The 15,633-nt window shown below is 36.9% G+C and overlaps 1 protein-coding gene across 3 annotated transcripts in view; it reads left to right on the top strand.

The window, feature by feature from the left end:
- LOC132133404 (N-acetyl-beta-glucosaminyl-glycoprotein 4-beta-N-acetylgalactosaminyltransferase 1-like) overlaps nucleotides 1–15,633 on the top strand; it is a 221,713-nt gene that overhangs the window by 190,022 nt on the left and 16,058 nt on the right. For all 3 annotated transcript variants that reach the window (XM_059546202.1, XM_059546203.1, XM_059546204.1), the window contains exons 8-9: nucleotides 1,287–1,365; nucleotides 13,379–13,445. In XM_059546202.1, the coding sequence (XP_059402185.1) occupies nucleotides 1,287–1,365; nucleotides 13,379–13,445 (146 nt within the window). The remainder of the gene's footprint in view (nucleotides 1–1,286; nucleotides 1,366–13,378; nucleotides 13,446–15,633) is intronic.

Below are 15,633 nucleotides of genomic sequence, written 5' to 3' on the forward strand. Positions count from 1 at the left end.
CCCCGCCTGTGACGTCACGCTCTTCCATTGGACTGATTGGACACGATATTCAGAGTTGTTCTTGCCAAAGGCGTTTCCCAAAAGCGCTTGACGCAGCACGAGTTCCTGAAGAGGAACACTTATTTTAAATAGTAAAAGTATTCCACAGAAAAACAGATTTTTATTTTTTTTTTTTTTTACTTGGTGAGCATAAGAGCCTTAACTAAAAACATTTAAAAATGATAATGTCACCAATATTTTGAAAGTACTATAATGATTGATATTTTGTAAATATATCACACAAAAAATATGTGATACTATATTTGATATAATACAGCACAATATTTTATTTATTTGATATAATATGATTTGATATAGAATAATGCAAATTTTATATATTATATGATATGATATATGCTAGATATATTACAACAATATTTTATGTCCCGTATTAGTAATACAGTAATAGAGTAATACAGTATAACATGATATATAATTCACTTTTGCGCTATTTCATGCAATATGAAACACTATAGTACGATACAATATTATCATCTGTGATGTGATATGATATATTATTTGGTACATAACAATAAAATATGATTTGCTACACTGTTTTGTCCCATTTATATATAGATATACAAAACAATGCAAAATATTACAGTTCTGGCTGTAGATTCTGAGTTGAAGTTTGAAGGTGTTGTGAAATGCATGCAAACGTGGCCACACATTCTATATTAATATTTAATCGGTTTTGAGTTGCTTGGCAACTGTAAACAGCTCACAAACATTGCTGCTTTTAATCATATTACGGTTGTATTACAATATAGGATATGATGAGATGCAATATGGGTAACACTTTAGAATAAGGTTCCATTAGTTAATGTATTAATTAATATAGTATTTATAGTATTTATATAGTATTTATTAATCTTTATTAATGTTAGTTATGAAAGAGTTAAAGAAAATACAGTTATTCATTGTAAGTTCATGCTCATTCACAGTGCATTAACTAATCTAAACAAGCACAACTTTTTGAGTTATGCATTAGTAAATTTTGAAATTAAGATAAATTAAATGCTGTAGAAGGCTTGTTCTTGCTTATTTCTTGTTAACTAAAGTAGTTAACCAACATTAACTAATGGAACCTTATTCTAAAATGTTACCACAATATGATATGATAATGCAGTAATAAATATATACATAAGATATATACGTACATACATATATCCATACATAAATAAGACATATACATATATACATAAGAATACATAAATAAGATTTTATGTCTTTTCTTTCCTCTTCAGTCTCATGGCCTCCAGACGGTACTACTTTGAGATTCTCCACAAGCAGGACGACAAAGGCTCGGATCACGTTGAAGTCGGGGTTAGTTTTGAATCAGCTCATCTAAAGCTCAGAGCTTTTGAAATGTCTGTTAATGTACTTCAGAACACAGATCGCTTCCCAATTCAGTTTTTATCACATCTAAACATGTACAACCAGGAATCCTGCACTATCCATTATCTGCAGTGCCAAAACAGCTGTTATTGTCCACTTTGATAAATGCCATTATACCAGTCTTTTCAGTCCATGGGCTATTGTAAAGACTGAGAATATAGGCTAAAGGGACTGAATGGTCATATATGCTTTCACTCACAGCTTTGATAACACTCCATTCATTCTTCCTGAGAGAGCCGAAAACTTTTCAAAGCCTCTCTTTGGGTTTTTAAGAACAGGAGACCAGCATTAAGTTTTTATTTTATTTTACAAATTTGATTACGAAAATAATAAAATATTAATATATTAAAAAAAAAAAAGTTTTTTCTTTTGTTTGTTTTTGCTCAGATTAATTCTCAGCTCTTCTATATGTCCAGTGTCTTGGAAAGACTTTTTAAAGATTAAAAGATGTTTAAGATGGCTTTTCTGTGGTTTGATTACGGATTGGTTAAATTAAGTTAATGCATAAAAATATAGAAAATACAGAAAAAATTGAAGTAAATCATTTTAAATTATAAAATAAAATATGCATGAAAAGAATATAAAAAAATATATTATAAAATTATAATATATAAAAATTATATATAATTATACAAATATATATAATTAATTAAATAATAAATGCTGTCAATAAAAAAAATGCACACTTCTTTGTGGCAAAATACATTTAGGTTAACCCACCTCTAGACATCACATACTGTATAAACTGTGTTTGGCCATTTTAAAGGTCATTCGGACAATCTTTCCTGTCTAAATGGATATGTGTTAGAAATGTACTTTTGCCCCTGAAATTTAGTTTTAGGAATACATTTTTATCTTTATGAGGGCATTTTTGCACATATTTTATTGCGTCAACTGAGTGGTGCACTCTGCTAAGCTGCTGGTTCCAAACCTCTAAGGTTTTGGGGGAAGTCGTGGCCTAGTGGTGATAAATACTCTGAAGTAGAGAAAGATGTCTTGGTTTGTGGAAGTGTGATCCGAAATGTAAATGTCTGTGCTGCTATGCCATTACATCTTTAAAGTCCCTCTGATTTGAACCATCCATTTATGCTCTAGCCCAGTTTTTGTTTGAGTCTTCCTTCATTTAACAAGTGTACTAAACCTTTCAATTTATTACATCAAGCATTGCACTTGCCTTTAGGCAGTGGCGGGACCTGACAGAGGCAATATGTATATGCAGTTCTTCACCTCGCTCGCTTTTCTACTGAAATCACATAATAAAATGCATCCAAATGTGCCTTGTTTCTGATATCCATTAATATGCAGTAAGAATCTTGTTTTATTGTACATAGACAAGTACTGTCTATCTATTTATCCCTCTTTTTTGACCAACTGTCTCCACCTACCTCAGTGAATTCAAGCATGGTACTGTGATAGGATGCCAATTCGTGAAATTTCATCCCTGCTATATATTCCATTGTCAACTGTAAGAGGTATTATTGGAAAGTTAAAGCGTTTATGAACAGCAGGAACTCAGCAGCGTACCGAGTGCTGAGGCACATGGTGCATAATAGTCCCCAATGCTCTGCTGATTCCACAGCTCAGTATCTCCAGACTTCCACTGGCATTAATATCAGCAGTAAATGTGTGGCATGAGCTTCATGGAATCAGTTTCCACAGCCAAGCAATTGCATGGAAGCATCACATCAACAAGTACAATGCCAAGTGCTGGACGGAGCGGTGTAAAGCAATCCACCACTGGACTCTGGAGCAGTGGAAACCTGTTCTGTGCAGTGAGGAATCACCCTTCTCTGTTAAGCAGTCTAATGCACAAGTATGGGTTTGGTGGAGAACATTGGCTGCCTGACTGTAACGTTTTGGTGGTATGGTTTGATTTTCAGGGGTTGGTCTGGGCCCCTTAGTTCCAATGAAGGGAACACTTAAAGCTTTGCAATACCAAGAAAATTTGGATGATGCTATGCTTCCAGCTTTGTGAGAACTGTTTAGGGAAGGCCTTTTCTATTCCAGCATGACTGCTCTGGTGCACAAAGCAAGGTCCATAAAGACCAGTTTGGATGAGTTTGGTGTGGAAGAACTTGAGTGGCTCGCAAAGAGCCCTGACTTCAACCCCATCGAACACCTTTGAGATGAACTGGAACAGAGATTGCAAGCCAAGCCTTCTTGTCCGTGCCCAATGCTCTACTGAATCAATGGTCAAACATTCCCACAAAAACTCTCCAATGTCTTGCAGAAAGCCTTCCGAGAAGAGCGGAAGCTGTTACATCTGCAAACGGGGGACCAAGAGTATAAATGGGTATTTATGAAAATATATAACTGCTTTTATATCTTAGGAATCAAAAGTGATGTAAACCCCTGTAAATGAATACACAATGGTCTGCTACAGCATTGGGTACGGTTGCCCACAGTACAGTGATACAAACACAGTTATAAGAAAGCACCAAATAGGAAATAAAAAAGCCATTTATCCCCACTAATTACATAGACAATGCTGGAAACATGAATAGTTCGTAAAAAGATGTGCAAGGCCTTCCGTTTTGTTAGGAAAAAGCAGAACAAACATGGTAAAACAAATGAATGTCATCACATTATCATCAAAAATGCCAAAAATAACAATTTCAGCCCTAACCCTTTTGTGAAGCCATCAGCAAGCATCGGTCCATAGCACACGCTCTGCGGGAGAGAGACAGAGAGATGCAGAGAGTGCTTCAAACTACTTTAGGTTTGATTTAGCTGCAGCTGGCTGCTCTTCATTTCACAGAAAGGACTGAGCAAATGAGCAAATACAAAAAGGGCCTCCAAATGAAATGTTCTGAATGTATTTCCTGTCTTTGACCGTCTGCTCTGGACTGAGAAAAGATCTCATGACAACATATATATTTACCAAATATACTGTCAATGGTTTTCTGGGTCAAAAAGTAAGAAATTATCTAATAAAAGACATTATATTTTTATTGATGATGATTATTATTATTATTATTATTATTATTAATGTAATGGTTAAAAGGTTTATTTATTTTTTAATGGAGTACTTTTGGTAAAAAAAAAACAACAACAAAAAAAAACAAGAGTGTTAAATTCATGTAATAAATTAAATAATTAATAATCTGACAATGAAAACAAATTTATTAACAACAAATTTTGGGAAAGATGTATTCCCCTATGGTGCTCCCTCAGAGTTAATTGACGTTATGGCTGAAAGACATGCATTGAATAAACCAAATAGAGCTGTTAAAGAAATGAAAACTTCTGCAGTGAATGGGTGCCGTCAGAATGAGAGTCCAAACAGCTGATAAAAGCATCACAATAATCCACACCACTCCAGTCCATCAGTTAATATTTTACGATGTCGAAAGCTGCACGTTTGTAAGAAACAAGTCTTTTTGACCAGAAAAAAGCAATATTATGAATAAAGGACTTGTATTGTGGTTGAAAGCAACAGTTTGAAGTTAAAAAGCTGCTTTGAAGCAATTGTTTGAACACTCATTCTGACGGCACCCAATCACTGCAGAGGATCCACAGGTGAGCAAGTGACAAAATGCTAAATCTCTCATAATCTGATGAAGAAACAAACTCATCTACATCTTAGATGGCCTGAGGATGAGCACATTTCAGCAAATTGGGTGAACTATTCCTTTGTGTGTGTGTGTGTGTGTGTGTGTGTGTATGATTTGGAATTCCCATTAATTTAACTTTACCAAAACGTTTGATAGAGAAACAACATCTAAAATGCACTTGTGACTACACATTTGTGAGTCACAGAGCATAATAAAATACTGTCAGCCACACTTGCACTTTTCTGGCTATGTTGTTATATTTTGTTGTTTTCATTGTATTGATTTTTGTCTCTTCACACCGAATGCTTCAGGCCAGTGATTCGGACCTCTGTTTCACTGAAGAAATGTCATCAGGGACATGAGACCGTGAAGACAGGAACAGCTACTTCAGTACACACATTTAGTACACACATTTCTTTAGCTTTCTCAATGGGCATATAGCATAGATATTTATATCAAATTTAAGCTCCTTATGATTACTATATTGTTCCTTACCTCTACTGTGAAATAAAGGAATAGTTCAATGTATTTGAATGGCTGTTGTGTACAATTCTGCAATATTAGATTTTAATTAACATCATTTAGCCGTTTTATTAAGTTAATATCCTCCTGGGAACCATTGAGAGGTTCTCACATTGAAGGCATTTGGTCAAAAAAGAGAGCCCTTTTCTCTGCCACAACACATTTCTTTTTTCTCATGCACTTTGTCTTTCTGTCTTTTCTTAAAACTGGAATGATTATACTGTCCACAAACCCAGACACCTGAATTTATCACAAAGAAGATAACTTATATCTTATTATTATATTTTAAAGTGATATTAGTGGATGCTGTCTCAATCGCTGTTAGAGTGCCTCTAATATTCATCCGTAATTCTAGACCCAGTTTCTGAATTTGTGTGTGTGTGTGTGTGTGTGTGTGTGTGTGTGTGTGTGTGTGTGTGTGTGTGTGCATCTCACAAAATCAGCCAGTGACATGCCTGGGTCTTTTCTGTGTCAAGAAAAGAAATAAATTATCTTTTTAAACACATTTTTTCTTATACAAAGAAGGGTGCTATTCTAAGATTATAAAATATATTATTTATAGTGTATTTTATCATTTATTATTTAGTTGTTATATATTTATATATGATGGTTCTATTGTCAAACTGCTTAAATATGATGATTATAAAAATCAGAATAATGAGAATTTGAGGTTAATGTTTTAGGGTTAAATGTGCATAAATGTCCTAAAGAAAATGGAGGGGAAAAAATGACATGAAAATGTTCTCATGAAATGTACCCATATACTGTATGCTTGCTTTACACAAAAATCATATTTTCACAATCAAAGTGAAACATATCTTTGCTGATTGTTCCTCGATAATGTTATCACTGTGTGTGTGTGTGTGTGTGTGTGTGTGTGTGTGTGCTCTTGTTTTTGTGACATATCAGGACACAACTCTGTATAATGACATGGGTATGACACAGGTATTACAAGGAGAGGGTGACTTATGAGGACATAACTCATGTCCCCATTTTTCAAAACGCTTATAAATCATACAGAATGAGTTTTTTTGAGAAAGTAAAAATGCACAAAGTTTCCTGTGAGGGTTAGGGTTAGGTGTAGGGTTGATGTAGGGCCATAGAATATACTGTTTGTACAGTAGAAAATGGGATACAGTAGCCTATGGGATGTCCCCACTTTTCACAAAAACAAACGTGTGTGTGTGTGTGTGTGTGTGAGAGAGAGAGAGAGTGAGAGACAGCAGGTGAGTGTGTGTGTGTGTGGGGGGGGGGGGGGGGGGGGGTTGGCCCGTCTCTCCTCATTTCAGCGAGCATAAGCAGAAGTGACATGGTAATTGCACAACATCATTAAAAGAATTGTAGCTTGTCTGATGGTTTGTAAGTGTGCTGCTGAAGAAGCTACTGTTGATGTGAGTGTGTCTCTCATTTGCTTCTGTGTATTGTGTTGTGATTGGGCTGGTGAATATATTTAGCGAGGGTGACCTTGCTTGAAATGTAGGCAAATAAATAGCAATGCAGATTTTCCTCTATCTTCTATAGTTCGTGATATTTGTTGGTTGCACAACATTTCCACTTTTAGTGAAGTCAGAAATCACATCTTGTTAAGGCACAGTTGCTACATGTCTACACCATTTCAAAGCTTTAATCAGCCAGTGGCCTGCCAACATTAAAGAGTTTGATGAGATGTCTTTTGACAAGAGGTGGTTTCATCACTTTGTGCAATACTTTTTTCAAAACTCTGTCTTATTACTTCACAGTGTCTATTTAGTCTTTTGTTGCCAGACTTTTGACTGTCACCATAAAGGCCTTTTACTGTCATGTCTACTTTGCCGTTTCTTCTGGCCAAGAACCACCCATTTAGAAAATAAGAGAACCCTCTAACTAATGCAAAGGACCCAGACTCATGGTGGGTTCCCTCTCCGTTGACATTTACATTTACATTTAATCATTTAGCAGACGCTTTTATCCAAAGTGACTTACAAATGAGAACAATAGAATAAAAGGTAAGTGGTAGTATTAGTTGGTTAAGTGCTGGCGAAAAAGATGAGTCTTTAGATGTTTCTTGAAAATGAGCAAAGACTCAGCTGTACGAATTGAGATTGGAAGGTCATTCCACCAGCTGGGCACAGTTCAGCAAAAGGTCCGTGAGAGAGATTTTGAACTTCTTTGGGATGGCACCACAAGGCGTCGTTCACTTGCAGAGCGCAAACTTCTGGAGGGCACATAAGATTGAACTAGTGAGTTTAGGTATATTGTTGCCGTGCCAGTGGTCGTCTAGTAGGCAAGCATCAGTACTTTGAATTTGATGCGAGTGGCTACTGGTAGCCAGTGTAACCTGATGAAGAGAGGAGTAACGTGAGCTTTTTTTGGCTCATTGAAGACAACCCTCGCTGCTGCATTCTGGATCAATTGCAGAGGCTTGACAGTACATGCAGGAAGGCCCGCCAGGAGAGCATTACAATAGTCCAGTCTGGAGAGCTTGGACAAGAAGTTGGGTTGCTTGCTCTGACAGGAAGGGTCTAATCTTCCTAATGTTGTATAGGGCAAATCTGTAGGACCTGGTCGTTGTAGTAATATGGTCTGTGAAGCTTAACTGATGATCCATCACAACTCCTAGGTTTCTTGCTGTCCTGGAAGGAGTTATGGTTGATGAACCCAGCTGTATTGAGAAGTTGTGATGAAACGATGGGTTAGCTGGAATCACCAGCGTTGAAATGATTATTGCTTGAATTAATGTATGTAATATATGTAGCCATTCTTATGTTGTAATGCTTACTGTTCAAATAACCCAATAAATTCATTAAACGTCTCACCTTTGCAAATTTTAGACAAGTTGGAAGCAGTGTTGGGAAGGTTACTTTGGAAATGTAATAGGTTACAGATTACAAGTTACCCTGTTTAAAATGTAATAGTAGTGTAACTTTTTCAATTACTTTATTAAAGTAATGTAACTAATTACTTCTGAGTACTTTTTGATTACTTTTCTAAATTTGTGAAAATTAAAGAATATTAAATAAAAGCATATACATCAACTTAAATACAGTTATCTAATAAGCATGTGACATATTCTGTGTAATAAACTCCTGAAACATTGGTGTTTTTTTGAAACTGCTGTCTCTGTATATGATGATAGTTTTCTCAAAATAAGTAAAATGCACATGAAGTGACAGAGCAGTTCTAGAAATTATGTTTATGTGCTCGTGTACTCCTATATTGAGACGGCAGAGGTTGAAAACACTGCGAGCTTCAGTAGGCCTATGTGTAGTAAATGAAACCATGTCTTTGCCATTAATTTACAGGAGGGGCGGACTGGGAAGAAAATTCAGACTGGAAAATTCAAACTCATACAAACAAATTCATGGACAAAACTATTTTTTGTATGGACCTGACATAAAAAAAGGTTTAAATCTTTAATTTGGGGACATGCAAAATAATTAAAAGTTCTCTCCTGAACTGCACCTTAAACGTGCAGTATGGAATTTTTGGCCACCAGGGGTCACTCAATCAAAACAATAACATGAGACGTACTTTGATGACATCGGGAAAGAGCGTAGGCTCATGGGAGTTGTTGTTCATTGGAACACGCGCTCTGTCGCTCCCCACATTCCTCACTCATTTTAACTGAGGCCGGCGACACACTGGATGCGTGGCGCAAGCGTCTCAGCTGCGTGGCGTGTCAGTTTTTAATTCGGCTCCCATGTTAATAGGTTAGAGCTTGCAGACTGCCTGCGTGAGACGCGTGTCTCAGGCCCGGCTCGAGCCGCGCGGAAAACACGTGCATGCTAGAAATAGAACCGACGCCTCTTTTTCACACGACACGCACGCGTGTTGGAAGCGTTTCCAGGCAAAATATAATAGGAAAATATGTTTATATGTAATTTTGTACACAAATACATATTAATTCATGACATTTTGATGTTTGAAAGTCTATAGGTTGACATAAATTCAGATACAAATGTAATTTAAAAAATAAATAAATAATTATCGATTTTCAAATATTGCACCTGTCAAACATAAGTCTATTTTTCCGTCAATACTGTTGACGGTGTCCTTTATCAGTAGGCTTTATATTTATGTTCAACATGAAGTATAGATATTGTTGTCATGAAGACAAGAGCCTGGTCTGTCGGCAGTCTCCCTCTATGTCACCTACAGCAGCAGCAGCAGCGCGCCAGGCTTCTGGCACGCAGCAGAGACGCCACGCAGCCAGTGTGTCACCAGCCTTAGTATTTTGACAATCACGTATTTTCGAACGGAGAGATATATGAATTATCAGACCCCTATCAAATCAATATTCCATCTAGCTAGTAGTAATATATGTTAAAAAAAACACGGTTGCCTTTCGTTAATAATTATAATTAGGCTACGTTTATACTATGATATCGAACAAGATAGTGAACTGCATTTGAAGCTACTTTATCCAGCTAGATAGAGAACGCATGTAGATTTACATTATTATACTCTACATGAGAGCTAGTCCGTCTGCGTTTTACACAAGACATCATCGTTTCACAAAATATACGGATAGATATAGTTAGCTGAATGGATGCATACCTGTTTATTAGAATGCAAGCATCTCTCTGTAGTTTCAGCTTGTCACGAAGCTCTCTCTATCTTGGAAATGCAACTCCAATATTTACCCGTGTCTCGTTTCTTCTTCGTCCCAAAACCTTCTCGGGTCATTTATTTCACCCGTATGTTTGCTCTTCACAGAACGTGCAGGCAAAGCATAATCATGATCCATAACTAAGTTATTGATTGAGGTATAAATACGAATATAAACAATATAAATATAAAATATAATAGTCTCGATCAAGGCTAGCTACTACTTTTTCTTCTTCGTCTCGTCTTTGCTTCTGTTCACCTTTGTATTTGGCGGTTCCGCAGGAAGTTAGATAAACTAGAGGGGTCAAAGTTTATATGACGCCATAGACGGGCGACAAAACGGAAATAAAGAAACGTGCCGTGTCTTCTAATTAAACTATAATTTTCTCCGGATTTTAAAGTTCGTGGAAACTGTCGGGATAATGTAAGTACTCAACAAAAATATATATATATAACATAGATATAGTGATATCTGCTATTTTTAAAGCAGAAAAATTACATATTGTGCCTTTAACTTCCATTTTTCTCTTCAGTCTCTTTATTTTGCCCTGTTATCCATCTCTCTCATGACTTTAATACTCAAGATTGAAAAAAACTATACTTTACAATACAATACTCTACAATAATACAATATCTTTATAGAAAAATCCTAATACTGTACACGAGTCATGTTTTTCCCTTACAAAAAATTACCATGCTTTTATTAGCCTATATAAAAGTAAAATAACCTTTTTTTTTTTTTTTTGCAAATGGATTTGTAATTATTTTTAAATAAATACATTTGTAAAATAATTTTAAATTTTTGGTTATCACATTTAAACAATAGTAACCATTTTCTCTGGATTTATAGTTAAATATTAAAATGTTAATTTTCGTAAGGGGTCTGTCGTAGCTCTCCCTAAACCTATAAAAAAAAATCGGATTTTTTTTTCAGCTAAATTAATACTGTAACATTACAAAAGATAATAATGATGTCCTTTATATAGTATTTTGAGTGATGACTGATGAGCAACTTGCTGCTGCTTGATTAAATAAATAAAAAAAACAAAGACAAAAAAGCATCTTTACAGATGAAACTGACCTGAAACCCTGAACAGGAGTTCTGTATCTCTGCTCCAGCAGTCCACTCTATTCTCTCTCTCTCTCTCTCTCTCTCTCTCTCGCATTGATTACTCTGAGTCTGATCCAAACCGTTTGGCGGAGGCGCGGAGAGCGCGCGAGTCATGACTAACACTTCATGATTTATTAGAGATTTAATTATCAAATGGCGGATTCGCAAATGATCGCTTTAGTACATTCAGCAGGCAATTATACAATAATGATATTAAATATTGAGGCAAAATCGGCTGCCAGGCCACCGGGAATTGTCCCGGTTCTCCCGGTGTCCAGTCCCTCCCTGATTTCCACAGACACGCAGAATGTGCAAGTCATATATTGCATTTTTGGGGCTTTATATTCACAGACACTAGTCCATGTCATGTTTTGATTCAAGTGCACTGACCTACTTTTGATTTAGTCATCCAAAATGTGGGATATTCTGTCCGCGTTAGGCATTTCGTTTTTATGACTGGATTCTACGAACCAGACTGTATTTCCGCCTCCCGGAAATTATTAGGGCGGTATGTCTCAGAATAGTCAGTGCAATTTGGGAAAGAAATCAGTTAAATCTGTATGTGGATGTGTGTAAATATTCAAATGTAATCCCCTTTGTAATCGTAAAAAATTTCATAAGTAACTGTAATTTAATTACTCATTTTTTCTTAGTAACTGTAACTAATTACAGTTACAATAATTTTGTAATTAAATTACGTAACGCCATTACATGTAACTAGTTACTCCCCAACACTGGTTGGAAGTTATCCAAACTTCACAGTGAATTTTAAGAACATTGTTTTCAGGAATTTAAATTTGGCTTATGTTTAGTCTTTAAAACAATCTTAAGAAAAAAAGATAATTTGTAAGTACACTCAGAAAAAAGGTACAAAAACTGTCACTGGGGAGGTACCTTTTCAAAAGGCACACCTTTGTTCCTAAAGAGTCCATTTTGGTACCTTAAAGGTACATAATTATTACCAAAAAGTGTACTTATTAGCAATGGCGGCTCTTGGGTTTTAAAATAGAGGAGGCACACTAATTGTATTGGTCTGGGATCCCTGCCGATTATTATTATTATTTGCTTAACCACTTTAAAATTGGCTTTTTGGTCTGAAAATGTAAACAAAACGACACCCATACAACAAGATAATATAATATCACTTACCTGGTCGGTCACTTGAAGCAAACCACCGTCCCCTCATAAAAGCCTTTGTTAAAAGAGAGTTGCCTGTTGTGCTATTTAATTAAGCCGACTGCTGTAGCCTATATCCAGCTTAGGCGTGTTTTCCTTCTTTTTTATATATATATACTGTTTGAATGACAGCTTGGTAAATCTGTTGGCGATCAAATATTCAATAACTCTACTCATCATAAGTACTTGGATCAAGCACAGTGCGAAAAGTTCAAACTAATAGTGTGTAATTTACATCTCTATGATTATTGGTTGATGTACCAGAGGGGAGGCTAGCCTCCCTTACGAGGTTTCTTTTCTCAACACTCCTCAGAGCTGAAACTGAAAACTCGATGCTGATTGGCTAATTTTTTTTACCAACTGAGGCACGAGAGCTCATCTCTCTCCTGGCCTCCCTCTCCCCTTCTCTAACATTAGCGGTCGTAATTACATCAGCAGATTCAGCACATTCGTGATAGAAAAGTAGTGCTTTTCCAGCTGTGAAATAAAAAAAAATATATATATATACATTCTGAGACACGAGACTGAAATGAATTGTGAATTTTATAAACATTAAATAGTACTCCTAAATTTGTATTTTTGGTCCAACTATGCCTTTAATTAAGCAACAGTAACTGTTCGGCCTGCATTTGAAAAAATGCTGTCTCAAGTGTCTCATACGAAATTTTGCTGTAGTGTATCTTTCAAACAATTGAATAGCATGAACCTCATCCACAACTTCATCAAATCCTGCAACTGATTGTTTCTCAAAAGCACTTGTAGCATTCCATTGGTACCTAAACGCAACATGATTTCCTGGTGGACTGATGAAAACCGATGTTTCCTGATTCCAAGAAATTGTTAAAGCTGTCGATTTCAGCCGGATCTTGCCGGTTTGGTGTGCAATATGCTTTATGCAGTCTAAGAATGGTCTGTTGGCCAACTGTGGCTGTGCCGCATGAGGTTTGAGACTAGTTTCTCTCTAACCATCCCTCTTTTGTCTCTATTACAGTGGCGCCCTTTCCTCCCAGGATTCAAGTACGAGGTCATCGATTCCGCCTACATCTCCATGTACACAGGTAACCTCTCTTAACAAACTCCACCAATTTCATAACTAACCAGCTTTGACTAGCCATCGTGGTTTGGGTGGCTTGATGATGAGACCGTTTGAACTTTAGTCCTTGATGTTATTGTCCGAGTTGCTTGAGAGGTTTCGGTGTAAAATGTTTATGAAAACATACGGTGCCTCTGAGAGTTGCCAGGAAGGAAGAAAGTGGCTTTTTCAAGATCACTGAGATTGATAACAGCGACTCCTTCTGCCAGAGGCTGTTTCCAGTCGCTTGTCTTTGTGCAGAGATTGGTACAGTGTGTCCCATCTTGCTTGAAATGACTAGATGTATTAGCCGCATTACACTTTAAAGTTGTTTTCTGTGCCCTAAAGTTGTGTGCGCAAAGACTTTTAATAGCGTCCTACAGAGTTCGCTACAAAATTGATAAGTTTAGTGGACAGTACAGTAGTTTGCTTTTAACACTTTTTGGTGCCAGTGCCCTGAGGTATGTGAAAATGTGCTTAGAGCTGTTGTGACATAAAGAGAGAAAGGACACTGGAAAAAGTACAAGGTTATAAAGACTCAGTAGGATTTTGCTTGCTCTCAAAGGGAGATCCGTAGCTTGCATACTGTTGGCATAGTGATGATGACTTTCACGGATAGCCTTTTGGAAGTGTCTTCAGTACAAATGGCATCTTGTACGCAGTGGAGCTTACCTGTTTTCAAGCATTTCACAGCACACACACTCTGGCCTCATAGAGTTTACATTCAAGTTGGAAAGAAGTATTACAAATGAGATCTCCATAAGATTTAAATTGTTTCTCCTAGCAATGGCATCAGCTCAAATGGAGACTTTTGTAGAAATATCCTGCTTTTGGTGGTTCTCCTGAGAAAAAAATACCTGAAGAATCTCTCATCTCCTCTTGAATTTCAGAGGAAATGCCAGCAATGTCAAAAATTTTTGCTCAGGGTTTGCCTAGATACCAAAGTCTGCAACTGCAAGTCAGAGAACTCAGTGTGAACTTCCATTCGATACCAGCAGCTCAGTTCAAATAAGAACCAAAACGAAAGGGAACATACTCAAGTGTTTAATATTACAATACCAATAAAGTACTAAACAAGAACTTTCCATTCAGGCCCTGGGCTATTTTAACACACCACAGAAAAACAAGGTGTTCAAAATATAAATTTCTCAGAGATGCAACAGCCAGTGATGGCATGCTCTGTTTTAGTTGCTCTTATTCGCGCATCGAAACGTCTCCTGGGTCTTACACTTACAACCCTTTGGTTATCAGCCCCAGTCTACCCCCTAATCATATCAAACCCTGCTGTCATGACAAACTATATGAATGGGGTTCTATATTATGCTGCATATAATACGCCATGTACAATGTATAATACATTGGAAGTCGTGGCCTAATGGTTAGAGAGTTGGACTCCCAATCAAAGGGTTGTGAGTTCGAGTCTCGGGCCGGCAGGAATTGTGGGTGGGGGAAGTGCATGTACAGTTCTCTCTCCACCTTCAATACCATGACTTAGGTGCCCTTGAGCAAGGCATCGAACCCCCAACTGCTCCCCGGGCGCAGTGTGTGTGTGTGTTCACTGCTCTGTGTGTGTGTGCACTTCGGATGGGTTAAATGCAGAGCACGAATTCTGAGTATGGGTCACCATACTTGGCTGATTGTCACTTCACTTCTACAAACCAACGATTCCCAATATGTTCCTGGGGTACTCCCAATACTGTGATTTTTCCATGTTTTATTTATCTGAAACCCCCATTTCAGGAGTTTTTCTAATGATAAGGAGACATGCAAAATGTGCAGTGTTGGGGGTAACTCCAGGAACATGGTTAGGAACCACTGCTCCAAACCTCTTGTCCCTGGTTGCGGGGAAGCTGGAGCCTATTCCAGCATCTCCGGCCAAAGGAATGGAAACAGATGGATGATCAGTTCAACATGAACTAATTTCTCAGAAAATGAATCTTATGCAAAGTTATCTGAGCTATGCTGGCCACAATACTCAAAACATAAAACACAACTCTCATTTGTGTCACTTTTTATTTATGCTCTGTAATTTTACAAGAAAGAAAGGATGCTTAAAAGAAAGCATATGAGCTATAAAAGAGCAAAAGCATTTTCTCTTCAATGTTAAACACCCTATAAACTATTAATGCAACAGATTTATTTTCTTTTTACACATTAAGTTCTTCAGAGACACC

Source organism: Carassius carassius, chromosome 50 (genome assembly GCF_963082965.1).
Source record: "Carassius carassius chromosome 50, fCarCar2.1, whole genome shotgun sequence".
Taxonomy (NCBI): Eukaryota; Metazoa; Chordata; class Actinopteri; order Cypriniformes; family Cyprinidae; genus Carassius; species Carassius carassius.